Raw genomic sequence first — 18,664 nt, forward strand, 5'->3', positions numbered from 1 at the left:
CTGTGAGACAGCTCGCTGGTGACGGCGAGCAAGGCAGGATCTCCAGCGTACCAGGCCGTGCCATGGTCTCAGAGATATGACTGCGAGCTCGACAACGCTGTCAACGGTAGTTCTGTGATGGCGCTGCTAGCGTTCCCACGTGATTGGATGGACTCTCAGGCACCATGCCCCATATGCCGCTCAGTCTGCTAACAGTCGGGCGTAGGAGCGCGACGGTAGCTGGAGACTGGAGTGGGAAATCATCCCTATTATGTTACTGTCAGCACCCGCAACAATTGAATTGTGCGGTGCCATGTTGTTCGCTCGATCGCAGCTGCAGGTTCGGCTGCGTTCGCCGGAATTGGCTGTCCGTGTGTGGTCTGCTCTCGATAGCCCCCGGCTTTGGAGTCGGCATCAGCATCAGCCCAATGGCGGCAATGTCATTTTGTGTAGGACTGTAGGTAGTGATGAGGAATTTGCAAAAGAGAACGTGGGAATGGCTCGATGTGAATGCTGCTGCAACTTGGAGGAGAACGGGAAGTGCCAGTGCCTACATGTACCTTTCGTATAGTTCGAGCGCCTCGCTTAGCTTGCAGGGATCATCGGGCGGGATCTGCGATCGCGCTGCCGAACAACATCGTCTGCGTCTGCGTCTGCGTCCACTTTCCTTTGACCAACTCACTCACTCACCAACCCACCTTGCCGCTGTCGCGTTCGAACAACACCGCATATCTACCACCACCCACAACACACCCACCGAACAAATCCATACCTCAGCAGGAGCGCGCCGTGATTGCATGCGACAAGCGACAGTTACCGCGGCGCTGACATCACATCGCGGCCGTTCACCTTCACCTTCCGCGCGCGCACGGCCACCCTCCACCACACACGACACGTGCAACATTGCTACCACCCGCGCATACATACTCTCCAACTCCATCCTCACACTCAGCCGCGACATTGTAGCAGTGCCGCAAAACAGAGTTGGAGGACGACAGCAAGACATGACCTGCATGGGGAGGAGCTGCTGAGAGAACACATTGCGCACAACGAGTCTCGACGAACGGTACGCAGTGGAGGCGTCAGGTGGTGGAGGCGCGCGGCGAGGCGGCGAGGAGGCAAGTGCTGGTGCTGGTGCGGGAGGCGGCTCGGCGATGCCAGGCAGGTTGATCATGGATCAACAAGGAGCGATCGGGTCGCAGGACCTGAAGAAAGATCGCAGCCAGGCACAAATAGCAAGCCTCCCTAAGAAGCCAGACTTTGCACAGCATACACCTGCGCCGCAGGTCAATGGCCCCATGACTCCTGCAGTCAATGGCTCAATCCCCAATGGCACATCCACGCACAACGCGCCTTCCACAGTGACGAACGGATCTGGCATGGCTGCGGACACGGCCATGTCCGGGATGGAAGCTCCGCCGGAGCTCGACCAATCATGGCAGGAGAATCGCGAAGTGTGGAAGTCGATGGGCAAGATGATCGAGCGGACGGCGCAAGCATGTTACTCAGATCTGCTTGACACCGTCAACAGGCTCCATGAGACGCCGCTGGTAGTACCGGCAGCTCAGCCAAATGGGGCTGCTCCGCAAGTGAATGACACATCACAAGACAGCATCAACAAGAAGCGGATTATTATGGACTTTGCTAAAGGCCAGCGGGATCGTTTCATGAAGAGTGCTGTCCTTGTAGCCTGGGCCAAGACCACCGGCGACGCTATGAGCACGCTCATCGATGTCAGGTATGCGCAGAGTAAAGAACAAAATGCACAAGACACGGCGATCTGGCGTATTGGCGACTCGAAAAAGGCAACAGAAATCGTAAAGCAGCGAAGTCCGAATATCCAGGGCGCACTTGACCTTCTAGCCACTGGCAAAGCGAGCCACTTGCCTGGCCTCAACTTCGTGCAACCGAAGCGCATGTCTGCCAAACAACTACTCAAGACATTACAAGGCATGAATGTGACGCTCGCAACGCGGCTGAACCTTCACGAAGACTTACCAGTTCATTTCAATGACTTCCGCATCGCCAATGGGCGAGCGACGTTTCGAGTACCTGGAGAGTTTGAGGTTGACCTTTCAGTAGCAGACGAGGAGCCGACCAGCCAGTTCTACCTGATCGATATCCGATTCCTGTTCGTTCCAGCGCCCATTGGACTGCATGAAGCTCTTCGTGCCCAATTGGAGCTCAGGGCGAACGCCGAGCTCAGTGCGAAAGGCCTGCAGGGCTGCTACGACTTTTTGCATAACTTTGTTCTGACGCACAAAATCAACGTGCTCAAGAGTCAGGTTGCGAAGTTAGCACAAGAGAAGTGGTTCGATTGTCTCAGTGTGCAAACACATCGCCGAGTGATCACTTTGCAGTACTGGACCGCCGTGCCTGGCCGCAAAAGCTGGCTAGAGATCGGCGTGGCGACCGGCAAGGATGCCGCGCGACGATTCAGGCGCACCCCTAATCCGCAGCTGTCAATCCGATGGTTCAGGCGAGGAGAAGAGATGAAGGATACCAAGCTGGATATCGATTGGCTCAATCTGGATGTCGAACAGATCTTGTCTGAGGTTGTCGCGAGACACATATCGTGGTCGCTAACCTCAATCAAAGACCGCTTACAGGCGCTGGCGGGTCCAGAATCGAAGCTCGACATGCATCTTGACACATCCGAAAGCGTGCCCGAGGATTGCTCTTTGCGGCTATCAATTGCTGGCCTCCAAGATGCCGTTGTGGTGCGACAAGAGCCGGTGACAGGCAAGCTGTCCGTTTCGCCGCCTAACCAGCGAGCCACCAGATGCGAGCTAGCTATCAATTCGAACGAACAGGTAGATACAGCAACAGTACTTGCGAGCGCACTGTGTGATATGATGAAAGATCGCGTTGATGTGGTTGCCAGTATCGCTGGCTGGAGCCAACTCCGGGAAGAGTTCGCGAAGGATAGTCTGAAGCAAGCTTTCGGAAACGCGTCCATCAGAGCATACATGTGCAGCGGAGGCTGGGGCAAGCAATGGGCACTCTTCGCGACTTTCTCATTGGTCGGAGAGAAGTGGTGGGTAGTGCGACTTGCGGACAAACCCAGTGCGGATAGGCCTGGCAACACGAGGGCCATTGCAGAGACACGAGCGATCCCAACTCAGGATCGACCGTTTGGGCAGACCGCTCTTTCACGTACTGCATTGCTGCAAATTGAACAAGCAGCGGCAGCGGAAGTGTCTTGTGCTGTCCTTACGCAGCAGCTCGCGATGGCTGGCATTCGACACAAGACCGATGGGCTTGCGCCAATATCCCTGCACGAAGCCTCGGCAACATTGGACGACAGCATTCGCGAGTCTTCGGTTTTCCTGGCAAATTGCACCTTCTTGAAGCACACATCCGGCAAACACTCGACCATCACATCGTTGCGAGTCACTCACAACGGACTGATGGCTAATATGCCTACAGCGGATGAAGAGCCGGCAATGGCCAGATATGATCTGCGCTTGACTGTGGACCAAGGGCAGCTCAAGTATCTCCGGGAGTACCTGACCACGAAGGGTCGAAACGCGGACGTCGCTATGAACGCGTCTGGCGCATTGGCTCTTAGGCTACGCACACCGTTTGGAGCGCCGTATCTCGATCAGATTTACGCACGACTGAAGGCTTGCCAGCGACTGAATAGCTTCATTGCTAATATCAATGCCTCAAAGTTCAGAGCGACCAACGTCAGTCTGTCCAGACTATCATTTGTGTACAACGAGTCGCCCGAGCTCACTGCGACTATCCTGCTCGCTAATGATAGTGGCTCACCTGCGACACTTGCCCTGGAACCCAAGGCCAGCAATCCCCAATTCAGAGCGCGGATAGTCTTCGAGAAGTTGCTCAACATGATCATCGACAAGGGTACAAGCTTTGCGGCCTTATGTCAGACTTTACAAATTTCTCTGCCCGTGCTGCACACTCTGGACAAGCTAGAAACCGCGCATCTGTCTCCAAAGGACACGTTCATTCATATCCGGCATCCGACACTTTATACGATCGAGTACAGGGCACCATTGCCAGCTTTGAATATCAACATCTTGATGCAAGACAGGAGAACAAGCAACGGTCTCGTCCGAGCTTGGAGTATATCTACGAGCCTTCCAAAGGACGGAATCTCGGCTTCTGCTGTTGGCAAAGCGCTCGTGGAGCTGTCGAAGTTTCAGGGTGATTCTTGGCATGGGCTGGGAGACGGATCCTTTGTGGCCTTGCTGAAAGGCGCCGCCAAAGCCATCGAGCAGATTGATCAGACTGTGCGAAGCTCTGCGAATGCAGCCACAACCGCAACTACGAACGCCACGAGACAGGGCGAAGCATCTCATGCTGCACCGAAGCCGCAGGCGCCGGCACAACAGAAGTCTCTACCCAATACTGGGTCTACCAGTGCGAAGACGGCAACGAGCGCCAAGGGTGGCGCGAAGGGCAACGTCCCGACGACAAATGGCAGACCTGCACCTAAGCCCAATGTCACGAGAGTTAAGAACGAGATCATTGAGCTTGACTAGAAGTTGGGGCAGACTACTACATCTCAACACCATTCCGCGATGGAGCACAGGGAACGAACCGAGCTCAACCTGCATTCGGGAGAAAGCCAAATGCATATTCCAATGGAGCCCGACAGTTCAAACATCGAAGAGGCAGTTGAGCAGCTCGACTAGTGGTCGGGCAAACAATTGACAACCGCTGCATGGGAAGAGTTGGACGATCGCCAGAGAAAAAGTCTACCGGAGACGCATAGATGCCCGGTGTACTATCGACACCAGGTTACGGAAAGCGCTCGGTCTGTAGCGATTCTCTGGGAAGTTCGCAAAAATCACGTCGTTTTCAAGCCGACGTACTTTATGCGTGATCACGTTAAGGTGTGGCGGGACTGGGGCATCAACGTCACGAAGCCCGAAGCACATGCGCAAAGGAATGTCGCAATGGGCATCTTCGGCATTCGTGCATTTGACAAAGCGCCTCCACAAGATGGCTCGTTGGGACCGTTCCAGATCAATGACCGGGGGACCACTGCGATTCGCCAGCGCCTGTTGAAGAGTGTATGGGCAGAGGAGTGGGAAGTGTTCCCTGGAGCCCCCGAGCTCGTCTTGGGGAGGGCCCGAGTGTGAGTGATGTCAGCGTTTCAGCCGTGATACTCGGATCGTGGGTGTTTTCTGCTATTGCTTTTTAGCGTAGGCGTTGGACATTGGGAATGGTAAATCACAGCTGGGTCAGGCTGGATACGTGAGGAGACGGACGGGTCTTATTGTTCGCTGTACTGATATGCGCAGAAGAGACTTATGATACCACAGATCGCAAAGATAGAAATCGAAACCTTTGGATAATGCCCCGTTCGCGTTCGGTGTCCAGACTGCTCAGGTGATGTGTCAGGACTTCAGCGGTGCTTGTCTGGGCTGAGGTTGACGAGTCGTGACTTTCGTCTTGACTGCGAACATATTGCCATCGTCTTCGTGAATGTGGAAAGCCCGCGAGACGCTGGTTCAGACCATTACGCACTAAGCCTCTCCCGGCGGATAAGGGGTCTGGCCAGTCTCAAGCGCGGCTTCCAAGTTCGCGATTAACGCGTGAGACAACACCAACAACATACACAAAGCGCGTCAAGAACAAGCATGACAAACCGTGCCAAGCGACGGTCCTCACCCTCGAAAACACTTCGATATACTCGGCTGTCGACTTGAAAGCAGTCTTGAGCGCGCCTGCCACGTGGTAAGAACAGCATGCCGTTCGATACGGAAAACGGACAGACTTTCCACGAGACGACAATGCGTGTAAGACGTAGACGCTGTAAGTGCCTCCAAGGGATGTTTCGTCGAGGTGTCCAGCCTCCTTCAATCGAAGAGCGCCATGTCAGTCGCTCGCTTCAAGACATGGCAGTGCGAACTCTGCTGCGTAACTTGGGCTTGCTCAATGGGGACGCCCTGCGCCCACTACCTACACACCTCTTGGCGCGCCTCTGGTCTACAATCAAGTACTATCTCCTCGATAGCGTCCATTTATGGCGGCTCTTCGCCTCGATCGGCGGTCTGGAACTTGGGAGCAAGCGGTGGAATCAAAAACAGATTGATTGCCGGCGCCACGGGCTCAAGGATAGCATCAAATGGGCCACCAGCACATCGATCCAGTGGATGACGAACTTGACTGTCTCCGAGCTCGACTGTTCTGTCGACGAAATGATGTACATCCAGCAGATGCCCAACCTCCGGAATTTGGTCATTCAAGCTGGAGAATATCTCAAGAGTCACCTCTCCGATTCTATCTTGCGCGAGTGGGCACATTCGTCCAAAAGGTATGGTACTCTGAGCCATCTTCAAACCATGTTCATCGCAAGGCAGAACATCACGAGCTGGTGTCTCCAGTACCTCAATCATTTCCCAAGCCTCGACACATTCTGTGCGTACCGTTGCAATTATGGAGCGCGGGATACAGTGAGTAAAATAGCAGACCAGGAGGGCTGGTCTTTGGACAAACGGTTCGTCAATAATTCTTCGAGATCATGTAGCTTTTTCTGACAGACTTCAGCGGTGGCACGTTCCATGCGACGGTGAAACGCTTGAGCAAACATTGCCAGCCTGGATACAAGTTGATTCACCTGGGTTCCAGCTACACAGAACATCGACAATTGACCAAGAAGTCGTCAATCAACAGTCTTCCGCATCTTCAGCTCAACTTTGGCAATGCTGGCAAGAAGCCGAAACCATCAATGCTGCACTTCTCGATTGCAGACCCTAAATTCTTTTGCTTCGAGCGGAACTGGGAGCACAGGTTGTCAGCCGCGGGTGTCACCACTGTAGACATGGAGCAAGGGCCTGCCGTCCATCAAGAGAAGCCCGCCAAGCGTCGGCGTCGAGAGGTGAAGGCCAGCAAAAGCATAAGTCTTCCACAGCACATCTTCTTCGACGACTGAGTACAGCAGATCAAGCACTCTTGGCTTCTCAGCCGCTCCGAAGCATTTCGCCGTCGAGATACTACTACCAAGCAACGAGAGCGACCCGTCGACCGGATTGAGAGCTTTCTCGTCAACACTGAAGACATGTTACTATGATGCCATCGAGGCGTTCGATCAGTATTCAAGCCTGCGCCCGTGCACCAGTCCAGTCAGACGATGCGTGGAGCATTGTTCCATGGGCGACGCCACAACCTTCGAGGCCTCCTATCAGGATCCCTACATGTGTCCACACGTGTCCACGACGCCCAGGGCGGATGACCACCGAATACACCATCCGAGAATCGACCTGTCAATTCTTCCGTGGACCCAGGCGTAGCGGGTACCGCTATCTGGACATCAAGGAGACAAGCGACACAAGATGTCACGTAGCGTGGCGCACATCTGGCTGTTTCGCAGTCGGATCTGGTATATGCAGCTACTGACGAGATCCAATGGCTCCTTCATCAATCTCAATACAGGTCCCTGTCTAGTCTCATGTAGTGTACAGATCGATCCCGGCTCATGAGCGGCATGCCTCAACGATAGGACTCTGCCCTTCCGGAGCTTTCTTCGACGACGTTCCTACGATGATTCATGATGTGCATCCGTTAATATGACAGAACCACGTAGTCAGGCTTTGAGCCCAATATTTCGGAAGTTCGGAAGCGCGATCTCAAGCTTAGAACTATCAACTAAACTGGGGCTTGCATTTAAGACTGCATCACACTGATGCTATGGAGCATCTGAGACTGTTGCAAGCTTGTCGGACAGTCCTCCGCGCAGCTAACTTTCGGATGCTTTGCCGTGCATGTGAAAGAACGGCTCTGGCGCGGGACGCATGCTGATTATGCCTTGCATGAAGATATCACACTATCTTCTGGCGTTCCAAGATCGTCGTCGGTCATATCTCCGGGACGGAAGCAGATCCATACGATGAGTTGACTAACATCTCACTTTGTCGTTTCGCTTTCCTCAAGCGTTGTCAAGGAATCGTTGAGACATAATAATGGGTCTGCTTACTCTCTTCGCCACAGGCATTGGTGTTTGTAAACACTCATCTGGAATGAAGGTACGTCCAAACTAGCAACTGACCATGTGCATAGCCCGAGCAACGGACATACTATGGACGAAAAGGAAACACGTTGGAAAGACAGATGAAGCGTTGCAACAGGGACTGGATTTCCTGCTACAATACACGGCCATTATTCAGCACTTGAATCGGGCATCTATTATGCTATTATCCTCCAAAACGCTGCATGTTTTGGTTGACATCAACCTCGTTGCGCCATCTCCAGCCGTAACATCCATCAATCCATTCTTCTTTCATCTGCGAGTAAGACTTCGCAGTGCTCATAAAGACGCTTTCCACCAATGAAGTAGACAACTTCACTTGCTCTAGATCGAGAGAAACAAGACATTTACATGCATGCGGCACCATCAATGCCAATAACCTTGCCGTTCACCCATTCACCATCCTGAGATGCCAGGAAGCAGACAACGCGGGCAATGTCGATTGGCTGGCCAACACGCTGCATTGGGGACCATGTCTTGGCGTACTGTACACATTGTTAGCTGAGCCACGTGGAAAGAGGTGATGGATGGTTTGCGCTTACCTCATCGACCTGGTCGTCGCTGAGCTTGTCACCGTTTGGAATGTACTCGCGGCACACAGCGTGGTACATATCAGTCTTGATACCACCTGGCGCAACGCAGTTGACAGTGATCTTCTTGTCACCACAGTCGATAGCCATGCATCGGACGAAAGTCTCAATGGCACCCTTGGATCCGGAGTAGACAGTGTGCTTTGGCACACCCTTGGCCTGACCAGTGATGGAACCCATGAGGATAATGCGACCACCAACGCTCAAGTGCTTGTATGCCTCGCGGGCAACGAAGAACTGGCCACGGGTGTTGATGCGGAACACACGGTCGAACTCCTCCTCGGTGACGTCCTTCAGGTGTCCGAAAGAGACAACGCCAGAGTTGGAGCAGACAATGTCGAGCTGGCCGTAGTGCTCAACAGCCTGGTCCATGAGCTTGGTGGTCTGCGCGACATCACCGACATCAGCCTTGAAAGCGATAGCGTCGCCGCCGTTCTTCTTGATCTGGTCGACAACTTGGTTGGCCGCTTCGGCGGAGTTGGCGTAGTTGACGACGACCTTTGCACCGCGGCGGGCGAGCTCTGTTGCCATGGCGGCACCGATGCCACGGCCGGAGCCAGTGACGAGGGCGACCTTGCCATCCAGGCGGGAGGTCTCGACCGCTTGGGATGCAGACATTGTTGTGGGTAAGGTTGGGTTGAGGAAGTGGGCTGTGAGTGCGTTGTACTTTGCGATTGCTCCGAGGGGGTCAATGGAGAGTCTTTTTGGCTCGTTGGTGGAGGTGTCGGCAGTGTTGTTGGACATTGTTTGAAGGATAGCGGAGAGGAAGGGATTGATATATCAATGAGATGTACCTTTAACTTCCACCACGATACGTTGGGGTTGACAGGGAGACATGCTACAGCTACCATACACCAGCGATCTAGCCTCTGCTATTGTCCGTAGACGCTGCTGTGTTGTCCATGGCTCGCGCTGTTGCGCTGGACGATTCTCCCCTCCCGGCTCCACGTTTACCGCCATGATCGGCTTCTCGCCAGGCTGGTGGCCTGGAACGGCGGCGTTGGCAAAGGGCACTGATGGCAAACAGCACAGTAGAGAGGTGAGATCGGTGCCGGCTTCGAAAGTGCGAAGAGCGAGGTGGCTCAAGACGGTTGTGTTCAGCCATGCAATCCCTGGCACGCCTCGAGATACTTCTTTTTTGAGCTTTACCCTGGGGCGGGAACGACTGTGTTATTGGCTCGTGCCTGCCGCTCGGCACGCCATTTTAGCTCACGTTTGTCCGAGCGGATCCCCCCACGGCCGGGGTCAATTCAACGGTCAATTCAACACGTCATTCACAACATGTTTTCTGATGGACTCGAAGATGTCGTCTGGTGTTGCATGTTGCACACGGGACGCCAGAGTGAAGCCTGCATGCTGGTAGCCTTCCGACGCCTTTATGGCCAGTATTCAACGTGGTGAAGAGGTTCGGGAGGCACGACTCTGGCACCGAAATGAAGTTCTCCGTGCTTGGCTGTTTCTGAACCCAATTTCTCTCTGCACAACAACCTCTCTTCTTACATCCCAGCGCGTTTCCAGCCATGTGAGTCGTGGCAACGGCGATATGCTCTGTCAACCTCGTCCATACTGCATCATGGACGGCCCCAGCTCGGTGCCGACAATTCTTGTTACTGAAGAAAGATATGATTTGAAAGTCTTCCTCGCCATGGCACAAGACATCTTCGACTGTCAAAAACAGAGGTTGGACCGACCTAGCAAAGGCTGAGGTCGCGTTGGGTGGACTTTGGAACTTCCAGAGGAAGGCTTCAAGCAGCGCTCAAGCAGCTCGTTTCGCAAACTCTCGTGTGACAGCGTGAATCTGGATGTCTGACAAGGCTGGCCGTCGCGCGGCCATAGAGGGAAGTATGAGGAGGCCGCCTTGATATTTGTACAGGTCTTTGAATCGTTCCGATATCCTCGGCAGTTCCTCATCATGGCAGGTGAATTCTACCACCCACTCCAAGAGTACACTCTCCAGCAGACCGAGGCATGATCGCCAGACACGGTCCCGTTCTTGACCAACCTGCCTGAACCACGCTCACGTGTCCATGGGCTGCAGCACCTCTTGCTGGTCATGCTGCCACACGATGCAAGTCCAGGCGAATAGTAGACCTCCTGGCCCACCGTGTTGCACTTGAGGCACAGTGCTCGTTCCTGGATGAGAATCTGGAAAGCCCGTACCGGCATTGGGCACGCAACGAATTTGACACCACCTTCGCAGCAACATTGTCGTTGTTCAATCGCTGTGGACTCCGTGATGGAGGACTGCGACCCTGAAGCCCACGCTCAGATTGGATGGCAATCTCAAGAAAGAAAAGATCGACCGGACAATGCTTCTCATGGCCATGCTGTCGGTGATTGCAGGATCGATGCTGTGCAGAACAATGTTTCGTATGCAAGCTGCGCGTTCTACCACTGCTGTACGCTTCGAGACCGTATCTGGCCGGACGAAAGACAAGCAAGGCCAATTTATCCGTGCGATCAGTTTTCACGACGACACTTGGACGCAGGTACACATGCGTCTACACCTGCCTCGTCCGCAGCATATTGCTGACCAGACGTACGCATTCGAAGGCGAAATCTGCACAGCCGGACATGCGATGTCCTGATCGGCCTTCTATACGACATAGCCCGGTGGTCGTACCGGGCTCAGGATGCAACTCGAGGCGGGGCGCTACTCGGCACATATCTGGAGAGCCGGTTTGATGTTTGAGAGAAGCACAGCAAGCCTTCACCATTGCACAGCGACAAACGCTATCTCGACCATCGGGCTGGTTGTAGACGACGCCATACCCTCTACAGCACAACTGACACAGGCACAGCAGAAGATGGGTTGTACCCGACGCAGGAGAAGCTGGGGAATGACCAATGGGTAACGAGCCGGAGTCAGACTGACCGGGCCAGCACAACGGACTTCTCCTCACTATCGCTGCTCTGACAAAGGCACAGTCGCTATTTGGATACAGTAGCGTGAACCGATACGGATCGCCAGGCACTGCGCACAGATGTGCAACCAACAAAGGATGTCTCGAGTGGTGCGGTAGTACGTTGAGGGATGAAGCTGTGCGTGTATATAGCATTATGTGCGTCCTCTCTCGAAAGTCTGCTGAGAAGCTGTTTCTGCTATCGTCTGCAATCGTTGCACACCACGCCATACATTATACTACGAGCGCCCAAGACACTCTATGTGTTCGCAGAGATCGTAACTGCTTCTGTCTATATTTCGTCGACCGATGTGCCTGCCTTCCGGCTTCAAGGCTTCGGGACCACTTTGCCCACTCCGACCCCGCTTGAAAACTCATATCGCAACGCTGGAAACAACAATGACTGTGGTATCAATGGAACAATAACATTATGGCCGTTATAACTTTCATCAACATGCTCCGGGCCGGCATGCACGCTCAAGTTGTCTGGGGTGGTGGTATGCATGAGAGCACGCGTGCCGTAACGCCGGAGATGGTGGTGTATCGACGCCAGCGATACTGACCGCGTCGTCTGGGCTCATCCTCGAGCCAGTCGTTCCAGCTTGGACCGGATCCCATCGGCGAAGCGATTGGAGGCGCCCTCGTCGATGACTTCGATGGAATGTTGCAGCACGGAGTAGGCGCGGTCAAGTGGCATCTGTGAGCCATCACGCTTGGTCACACACGGCACGCCTTCCCTCTTGGTGAGGTACCGGATGATGAGGGGATGGTCTGCGGATAGGTTGTCGATGGCAAACGATGGACCCGGTACCGGGAACATGCCGTTGTTGTTCGGCGATGCAGACTCCTTGTGCGTGAGACTATCCGTCCACAAGATGAGCGCCACGCGGTAGATGGCGCCAGCCCACCATGGAGGACGAATGCCTCGAGGCATCGCACGGATCAGTCGGAACACTTGACCACAGTGGAAGACTGCCTCTTCGATGTCGTGGATGCAGCGCTTATGTGTCCATGCAAGTTGCTGGTAGGTGCCGTCAAAGTTCTCTCGTCGTGCCAGACGCTCAACCTCAGGAAATTTGGTCACTGCGTTGAGGCTGATCAGATGGAAGATGACCAGGTTTGTTTGCATCATTGGACACGTCGGGTTGGCCTTGAGATATCGCTCTGCCAAGTCAAACCATCGGCCAAGAAGTGACTGGACTTCCTCGAGCCTGCTTCTTGTGGAAGAAGCGCTGACTTTGCGGGGAGTGTTGCCGTCGTCCCTCTTGGACAGCACGTCCGAGAAGCAGCTGAGTAGCTGACTATATTGGCAGACCAAGGACTGGAGAGGATGCAGCAGCAAGCGAAGCTGAAGTGGTGTCATCTCGATACCGAGAGGAATCATCTCATCGTCTAGGAAGTGGCGGAAGAGGTCTCGCAGCGACAGCGGCCTTGCACCAGATCCAATGGAGGAGTAGCCACCGGAGAACTCATGCACCTGTTCGAATATCGATGACCACGCAGCAGCACTCTTAGCATTCCACAGTCGGTCAGCATCTGGCATTGGCGCGCCAAACTCTGTCACGGAGAACAGCGGCGCAGTATCATGGAAGAGTGCCAGGTCCTGGTCAACCAATACCCACGAGTAGATGAGACGACTTCGAGACTCATTCTGAATCCATTCGTTCCAAAGCTGATCTGCATTTGGGTGAGCGCCGACGATGTTCGACTGTTGCGAAGTCTTCTCGAGAAGACCAGAATGCCGGAGCATTGCGAAGTACATCCCTCGTTGGCCCATGGCGATATCCATTTGCCACTTGTCGCCACTCCAGGCAGCTTGAACGGTGAAGAGCAATGCTGAGTGCAGGACAATCGGGTCGCCAGACATAATGATGTTCCTCTCGATGAGATCAAAGAGCGAGATGCGACAAGCTTCTGTCAAGCCACCGGTGAGCATGCGAGCATCCGTGGACGGGATGTTCATCGCGCCTTGAGCGATCATCATCAGCACCAACAAACTCGAAGCCCGGTCGTTGTAACAATGCATGAGCTCGTTGGCGTCCAGGATGCCTCGTGAAGTAAGAGGATAGTATCGCTCAAAGCAGTTCGCATAAGAGCGCAGGAAGAACTCCAGAACGCGAGCTGGCGGAAGTAGCACGAAGTTTGAAGCATAATGTGAGTTTGGCGAATGGTACCCAGAGCCCGACGAGCTGCGGTCGTGACCTTCGCGATGGATCTCCAGGGCTTTGTGAAGGAAGCTTTGGGTGATGGCAAGCAGCTTGTCTCGCGTGCTCCCGTGCAACTGCATGACTGTGAGGTGGTCACCCCCAGCTACGTCGGCATCTTCCCATTGCGGACTCCACGTGCTCCAGCCCTCGTGGTTCTTCAAGGTTTCCTCAAGACGCTCCAGGTTGGCCTTGGCAGTCTTCGGGCAAGACGTGGATGGGACGATCGGAGTACACTTGAACACTGACCAAGCATCCTGAGCAGCGACAATTGCTGGCATCTCCCCGTTGATGTCTGCCTGCGCCAGCGGAGCAGAATGTGATGAGGATTGGACCGATGCCATTGACTGACGATGTTGATGGAACGCGGCTGCCGATCTGCTGAGGTCCATGTCTGAGAAAGATCGTTCAATCTTGGGTGTTTCCAGAGGTGTGATGAGTGGTGGCGCCATACCATTCGCTACGTCAGGCATTATCGTGAGCAGATCATCATGGCCGTCCGCAAGCACAAGGTTAGGGTCGAAGCCCATATCCGGATTCATCAACATATGGGGTGCAATCATGCCGTCGTACCCAATCGGCATCTGCATCTGGCTCCAATCCAGCATGAAATCTGGACTCGATCCGGCCTCAGAGCTATCCTTGCTCATGTGGGGAAGATCATGAAACCCGGACATTGGCGTGTTATTGATGAAGCCATTGTTCATTGCCGGCGAGAAGTCGGTAGGTGACGGTCCACTAGTAGGCTGGTCTGCATACTGAGTCGGTGGCCCATCGACTGTTGGTTGTGCTGCAGACTTCTCTTCTGGGATCGCGGACATGCCATTCTTCGGACTCGCTGGCTTAAACGTGGGTGGTTGCTGTTGTGGACTGCCAGTAGGCGGTTGGGGATGTGCGCCGTTCTCGATGCCGACTGTCTGGATGACACCATTGGGAAGAGCCACTGCCCCCTCTGGAGGTATTCCGACTCGATTTGCGTTCTTCGATGCTCGTCGAGTTGGACGAAGTGTGCAACGAAGATTCCTCCCTGCGCATCTCGAACAAGGGAACTTCTTGTCACACTTTGTCTTCGTCTTGGCACAATTACTGCAAGCAATGGGTGTCCGCCCAGCCGATTTAGGTATCATGCCATTGGCAGCGGGTATCTCTTGCTGGTTCTGGTCTCTGCCATGGACAGTGTAGTGTCGTTGAAGGAGATCCCTGAGCAAGGGTTAGCACCTCGATGATGGTCGGCAGGTTATCGACGGTCGACGAACCTTCTCGCAAAGGACATATGACATGTGAAGCATTTGAATGGCTTTACGTTTGTGTCTACACACACTGGTCAGCTGCTGGAATCAAGACAGTGGACCGCTTGGCAGGACCGCTGCAGGAAGAGGACGACTTACGGGTTAGGATATGTCTCTCCAGGTGTTCATCCCGGGTAAAGGACTGTCCGCAGTAGGTGCAGAACACCATGGTCGCTACTCCGTGACGGTGAGGTCGATCAACTGGTGCCGGACAAGTTGACAGTCGGAGAAATAATCAGAGTGCAAGCAGATCCAGAGCCGAAGATGGGGGACCGCATGCAGATAATAAAACACGACGCCGTCAGGATCAGCGGAAGCGATAGCGCCGAGAACAAGTGCCCCAAGAAAGCTGGAGTCCCGAACGATGAGGTGCGCTGGGCTGTGGGTATCCAGGAACCTTGAAAAGGATGCGAGATGCCTCACAAGCGGTGGCCCTGCGTGTGCTTGTGGGGGGGCAGGACAGGTCGGTCAACAACAAGTACAAGGAGCAAGGCTGGCGGTGAAAGTCATCAGTCGGCCACCAGAGTCTCAGCTGCAAGTCGGCCTACTGGTCCATGACTTATACACTCTCTGGCATCAATGCACGTCTGACGAGCGCCAAACTCCCTTGCAAACTGGAACGCGAACAGCGGCCGCAGCCAGCTCGTCAATGATATCTCGATTATGCTGGCCCTAGCAGAAAGCTTCCGTGACAAGGATCCAGCACGAGCGAGCAGTCGGAGCTTTTCTGCCACTCGCAGATCGCAGCGCCAGCGACTTGCGTATCTGCGTGGACGGCACGGCCGCTGGCGCTGGGGGGAGCAGTGCAGGCCATCCCGTGGCGGGATATGCTTGAATTGCACGGTTCCACCACCCGCTATACCTGGACGTTGCAGCCACAGCGCCCAGGGGTGCCTGCCGTGTTTAGATGGCGCTAATGCACCTGCGGCAGGCATCAGGGATATCCACAGCTGCGCTAGGATCAAGGCTCGGCATCCCTGCTGTCGCTCGGCGCTGAGCTTGGCGCAGCCCCGAAGCGAAACTCAACTAGCCCTGCTGCTCGGCGCTGGTGCATCTCGTGCATCTCCCACATTCATCATCGCGTCCCCAATACGGCTGCTCATGAAATCCTGCTTTAGGAAGGCGCAGAATAATGGCCCAGCCTACAGCTCCGGAACGATTGCCAGCGCACCAGCAGCGTGCGGGAGAATGTCATCGTGTGCGGTCTCACAGCCGGCCACTACACTCCCGCCTGGCAACCGTTCGCATAGCCTGTCGACCATCGCGAAACACCTTACGAAGGGGCCAACAACTATGTTTGGAGGAGGCAAGGCCTGCCACGCGACACTGTTCGTGATCACAGTGACAGACGGACCTTAATAGCACCACTCCCTCAACCCAGCCCCCGAGGTATCGCATCCTCCGTGCCAATACTGGCATGCGAGAGTGGTGCGGTCATCCTACGCTGCCATCAGCGCACATGGACTGCTCCAACCTCTCGGTGCCGACGACTGCTGGCCTCTCAAATTCCTGCATTTGCCTCGCTTTGCTCTTCAGCAAGCTGCTTCGGTTTGAGCGGTAGGCAAATGCTCCTCGAGCGATGGCGTATTCGTGTTACACGTCAGCACTCTTCAACATCAGTCCGGCCTTGTCGACATCAGTTACGACAGTTCAACGGTTGCATGTTTGTCAACAAAGGCTCCGAGCGGTCGTTGGCAAAGCATTCCTAGTTTCTACCAAGCTTTACAGCCGTTTCTAGTGGCTGTTGAAGATTCTACCTCTTCTTCGCTGCCTATGAAGAGCGCTTTGCCGAGTCGTGGACGTTGGCGGACAATATTAGCTTGCACCTCGGGAGCTTGCAGTAGCGCGCAGCGTGGAAGCCACCATCTTCCTAACACTATCAAAGATAACGCAGCACAGCAGCAAAATCGTCGAGTCCAGAGCTGTTGTGTGCACTTCGTATCCAGCTTGAGGATACATTCGATAAGGAGCAATGCGACCTCGGGCAGTTTCTTGCTTACTGCTGCAAACCACGACGAGGCAGATTGTGAGTTGCGGATTTCGCATTCAGTGTGTTGCATTGGTAAGGGACTGACAAGAAACACGACATCAGCTAGCTAGCTCTGTCGATCAACGTTTGATGGCCGATTTATGCTGAGTTGCAGCATGTTTCTGAGTAGCCGTTTTCTATATCGGGCTTCAGTTATTCTGTTGCTCAAACAACGCGCCTTTTGAGACTGGAGATAGTCTTGATAGGCTGGCAGACAATGCAGCTCAGCACAGGTACGACACTGAGACATGCAGCCGCGTCCGCAGTTTCTGGCGCAGGACTACCTTGGTCAGCATGTTGCCTTCTGATACGACGGCGAGCATCACACTCTTCACAGTCCCACCATGCCGCTGATTGACTGGATATCGAGCTCCTTTCAGGCTACTTGTCGGCACAGCACAATCACTGTCTTATGCGGACCCAGCGGCATCCATGAACATCGATAGCGTCAGCACTCCGGTTTGCTGAGCGGCCGAGATTGCTGCAGTACACATGCTGAGTACTTGTAGTCATCGCGCTGATCTCGACGATAGGGTTGCGGTCCGGAAAGAGAGGGCCAGCCAGTTGAGACACGCTGCAATCTGTGTTCCTGCCAGACGAATCGCTGAGTCTGATAGCTGCCGCCATTGACGAGCGCCTCGTGAGGCACACTTTCCAGTCGCGGCCGGCCGACTTTGCAGGTCGATAGGTGGCGTACCAGTCCATTGCGGTCAATTGCAGATGACGCAGTCCATTCTGTCTCTTGTTGTCACCACGAGAAGTCATGAGTGCTCTCGGATGGCAGCCATAGGCACGCAATGCTTCCTTATACCACCACCACTACCGCCGGCACTCCACACCAATTTCCGTGCCTGAAACTCTGGAACATTTTGCAGTTGACAGAGAAGATCTCAGAGTCCATAGCGCCGGCTCCTGCTCCCCGAACTGTACTTTTTGTTGCGCCACAGCAGATTACGAACTAGTCCTACTAGATCGCTGTCAAGCCACAGCTTGGGATTATCCAAAGCCCTGGCGGTCAGCCCACCGCCTCGACTTCATACACATTCTGCAATTTGCACATCTGTATGCAGAAATGATTCACTTTGCTGACTCTGCTGAACGGCACGCCCTGTCGGATTGTACGCCACGTTCATACCACCTGATGCGCTCCCGTGGCTCTTCATGCGTATCTCTCTTTCGGATCGTTCTTTCATCTTCCCCGGCACATCCGCTGCATCATAGCCGCTGATCGGGGCTTTTTGTTCAGCCCTGCATGCAAGCTACTCCTACCTCTTGGGCACCCATATCTCTGGCAGTGGAAATGCTGCCGTAAGGCCGACCTCGATTAGGCAGTCATCACGCAGACTGGCAGCCAACGAAGCACTGTAGCTTTCGAAGGAATCGTGTTCATGGCATTCTCAGAGATGCGACACGAGACACGAGTGTTAAGCAGCACGGAACACGGCATACCTCCTGCTCGGGCGGGCTCTTCACGGCTACCTACCGAAAGTCAATCCTACCAAGGTCCAAAAGAATAAGTACTCTGGTACATTGACCGCCGGAAGACGGCTTCTGCGGACGACTTCTGGGCAAAGCTTGCGAAACGCCATTATCGATGCGCCTTTTGTTGCGAAGAAAGTTCCGAGTGAGGCAAGATCGTCAGTCAGGTTGCATTCACTCTGCTGCTTACGG

At 54.4% G+C, this 18,664-nt stretch overlaps 5 protein-coding genes across 5 annotated transcripts; 3 read left to right on the top strand and 2 right to left on the bottom strand.

Annotated features, from left to right (window-relative positions):
* Positions 1-1,133: 1,133 nt before the first annotated feature.
* Positions 1,134-4,487, top strand: CLAFUR5_12819 (Mediator of RNA polymerase II transcription subunit 14; the record flags this gene model as incomplete). Its single annotated transcript, XM_047911967.1, has 1 exon — positions 1,134-4,487. The coding sequence occupies one exon, from the start codon at positions 1,134-1,136 to the stop codon at positions 4,485-4,487; it is 3,354 nt and encodes a 1,117-aa protein (XP_047768158.1).
* A 336-nt stretch (positions 4,488-4,823) lies between these two features.
* Positions 4,824-5,090, top strand: CLAFUR5_12820 (uncharacterized protein; the record flags this gene model as incomplete). The annotated part of the gene is made up of 1 exon (XM_047911968.1): positions 4,824-5,090. The coding sequence occupies one exon, from the start codon at positions 4,824-4,826 to the stop codon at positions 5,088-5,090; it is 267 nt and encodes an 88-aa protein (XP_047768013.1).
* A 609-nt stretch (positions 5,091-5,699) lies between these two features.
* CLAFUR5_12821 (uncharacterized protein) lies at positions 5,700-6,886 on the top strand (the record flags this gene model as incomplete). Its single annotated transcript, XM_047911969.1, has 2 exons — positions 5,700-6,451; positions 6,502-6,886. 2 exons carry the CDS (start codon positions 5,700-5,702, stop codon positions 6,884-6,886), a joined length of 1,137 nt encoding a protein of 378 aa, XP_047767742.1.
* A 1,439-nt stretch (positions 6,887-8,325) lies between these two features.
* CLAFUR5_12822 (putative tetrahydroxynaphthalene reductase) lies at positions 8,326-9,312 on the bottom strand (the record flags this gene model as incomplete). The annotated part of the gene is made up of 2 exons (XM_047911970.1): positions 8,326-8,463; positions 8,521-9,312. 2 exons carry the CDS (start codon positions 9,310-9,312, stop codon positions 8,326-8,328), a joined length of 930 nt encoding a protein of 309 aa, XP_047768494.1.
* A 2,736-nt stretch (positions 9,313-12,048) lies between these two features.
* Positions 12,049-15,133, bottom strand: CLAFUR5_12823 (Transcription factor; the record flags this gene model as incomplete). Its single annotated transcript, XM_047911971.1, has 3 exons — positions 12,049-14,875; positions 14,932-14,995; positions 15,064-15,133. 3 exons carry the CDS (start codon positions 15,131-15,133, stop codon positions 12,049-12,051), a joined length of 2,961 nt encoding a protein of 986 aa, XP_047768493.1.
* Between the last annotated feature and the right edge of the window lie 3,531 nt (positions 15,134-18,664).

This window comes from Fulvia fulva, chromosome 11 (genome assembly GCF_020509005.1).
Source record: "Fulvia fulva chromosome 11, complete sequence".
NCBI lineage: Eukaryota > Fungi > Ascomycota > Dothideomycetes > Mycosphaerellales > Mycosphaerellaceae > Fulvia > Fulvia fulva.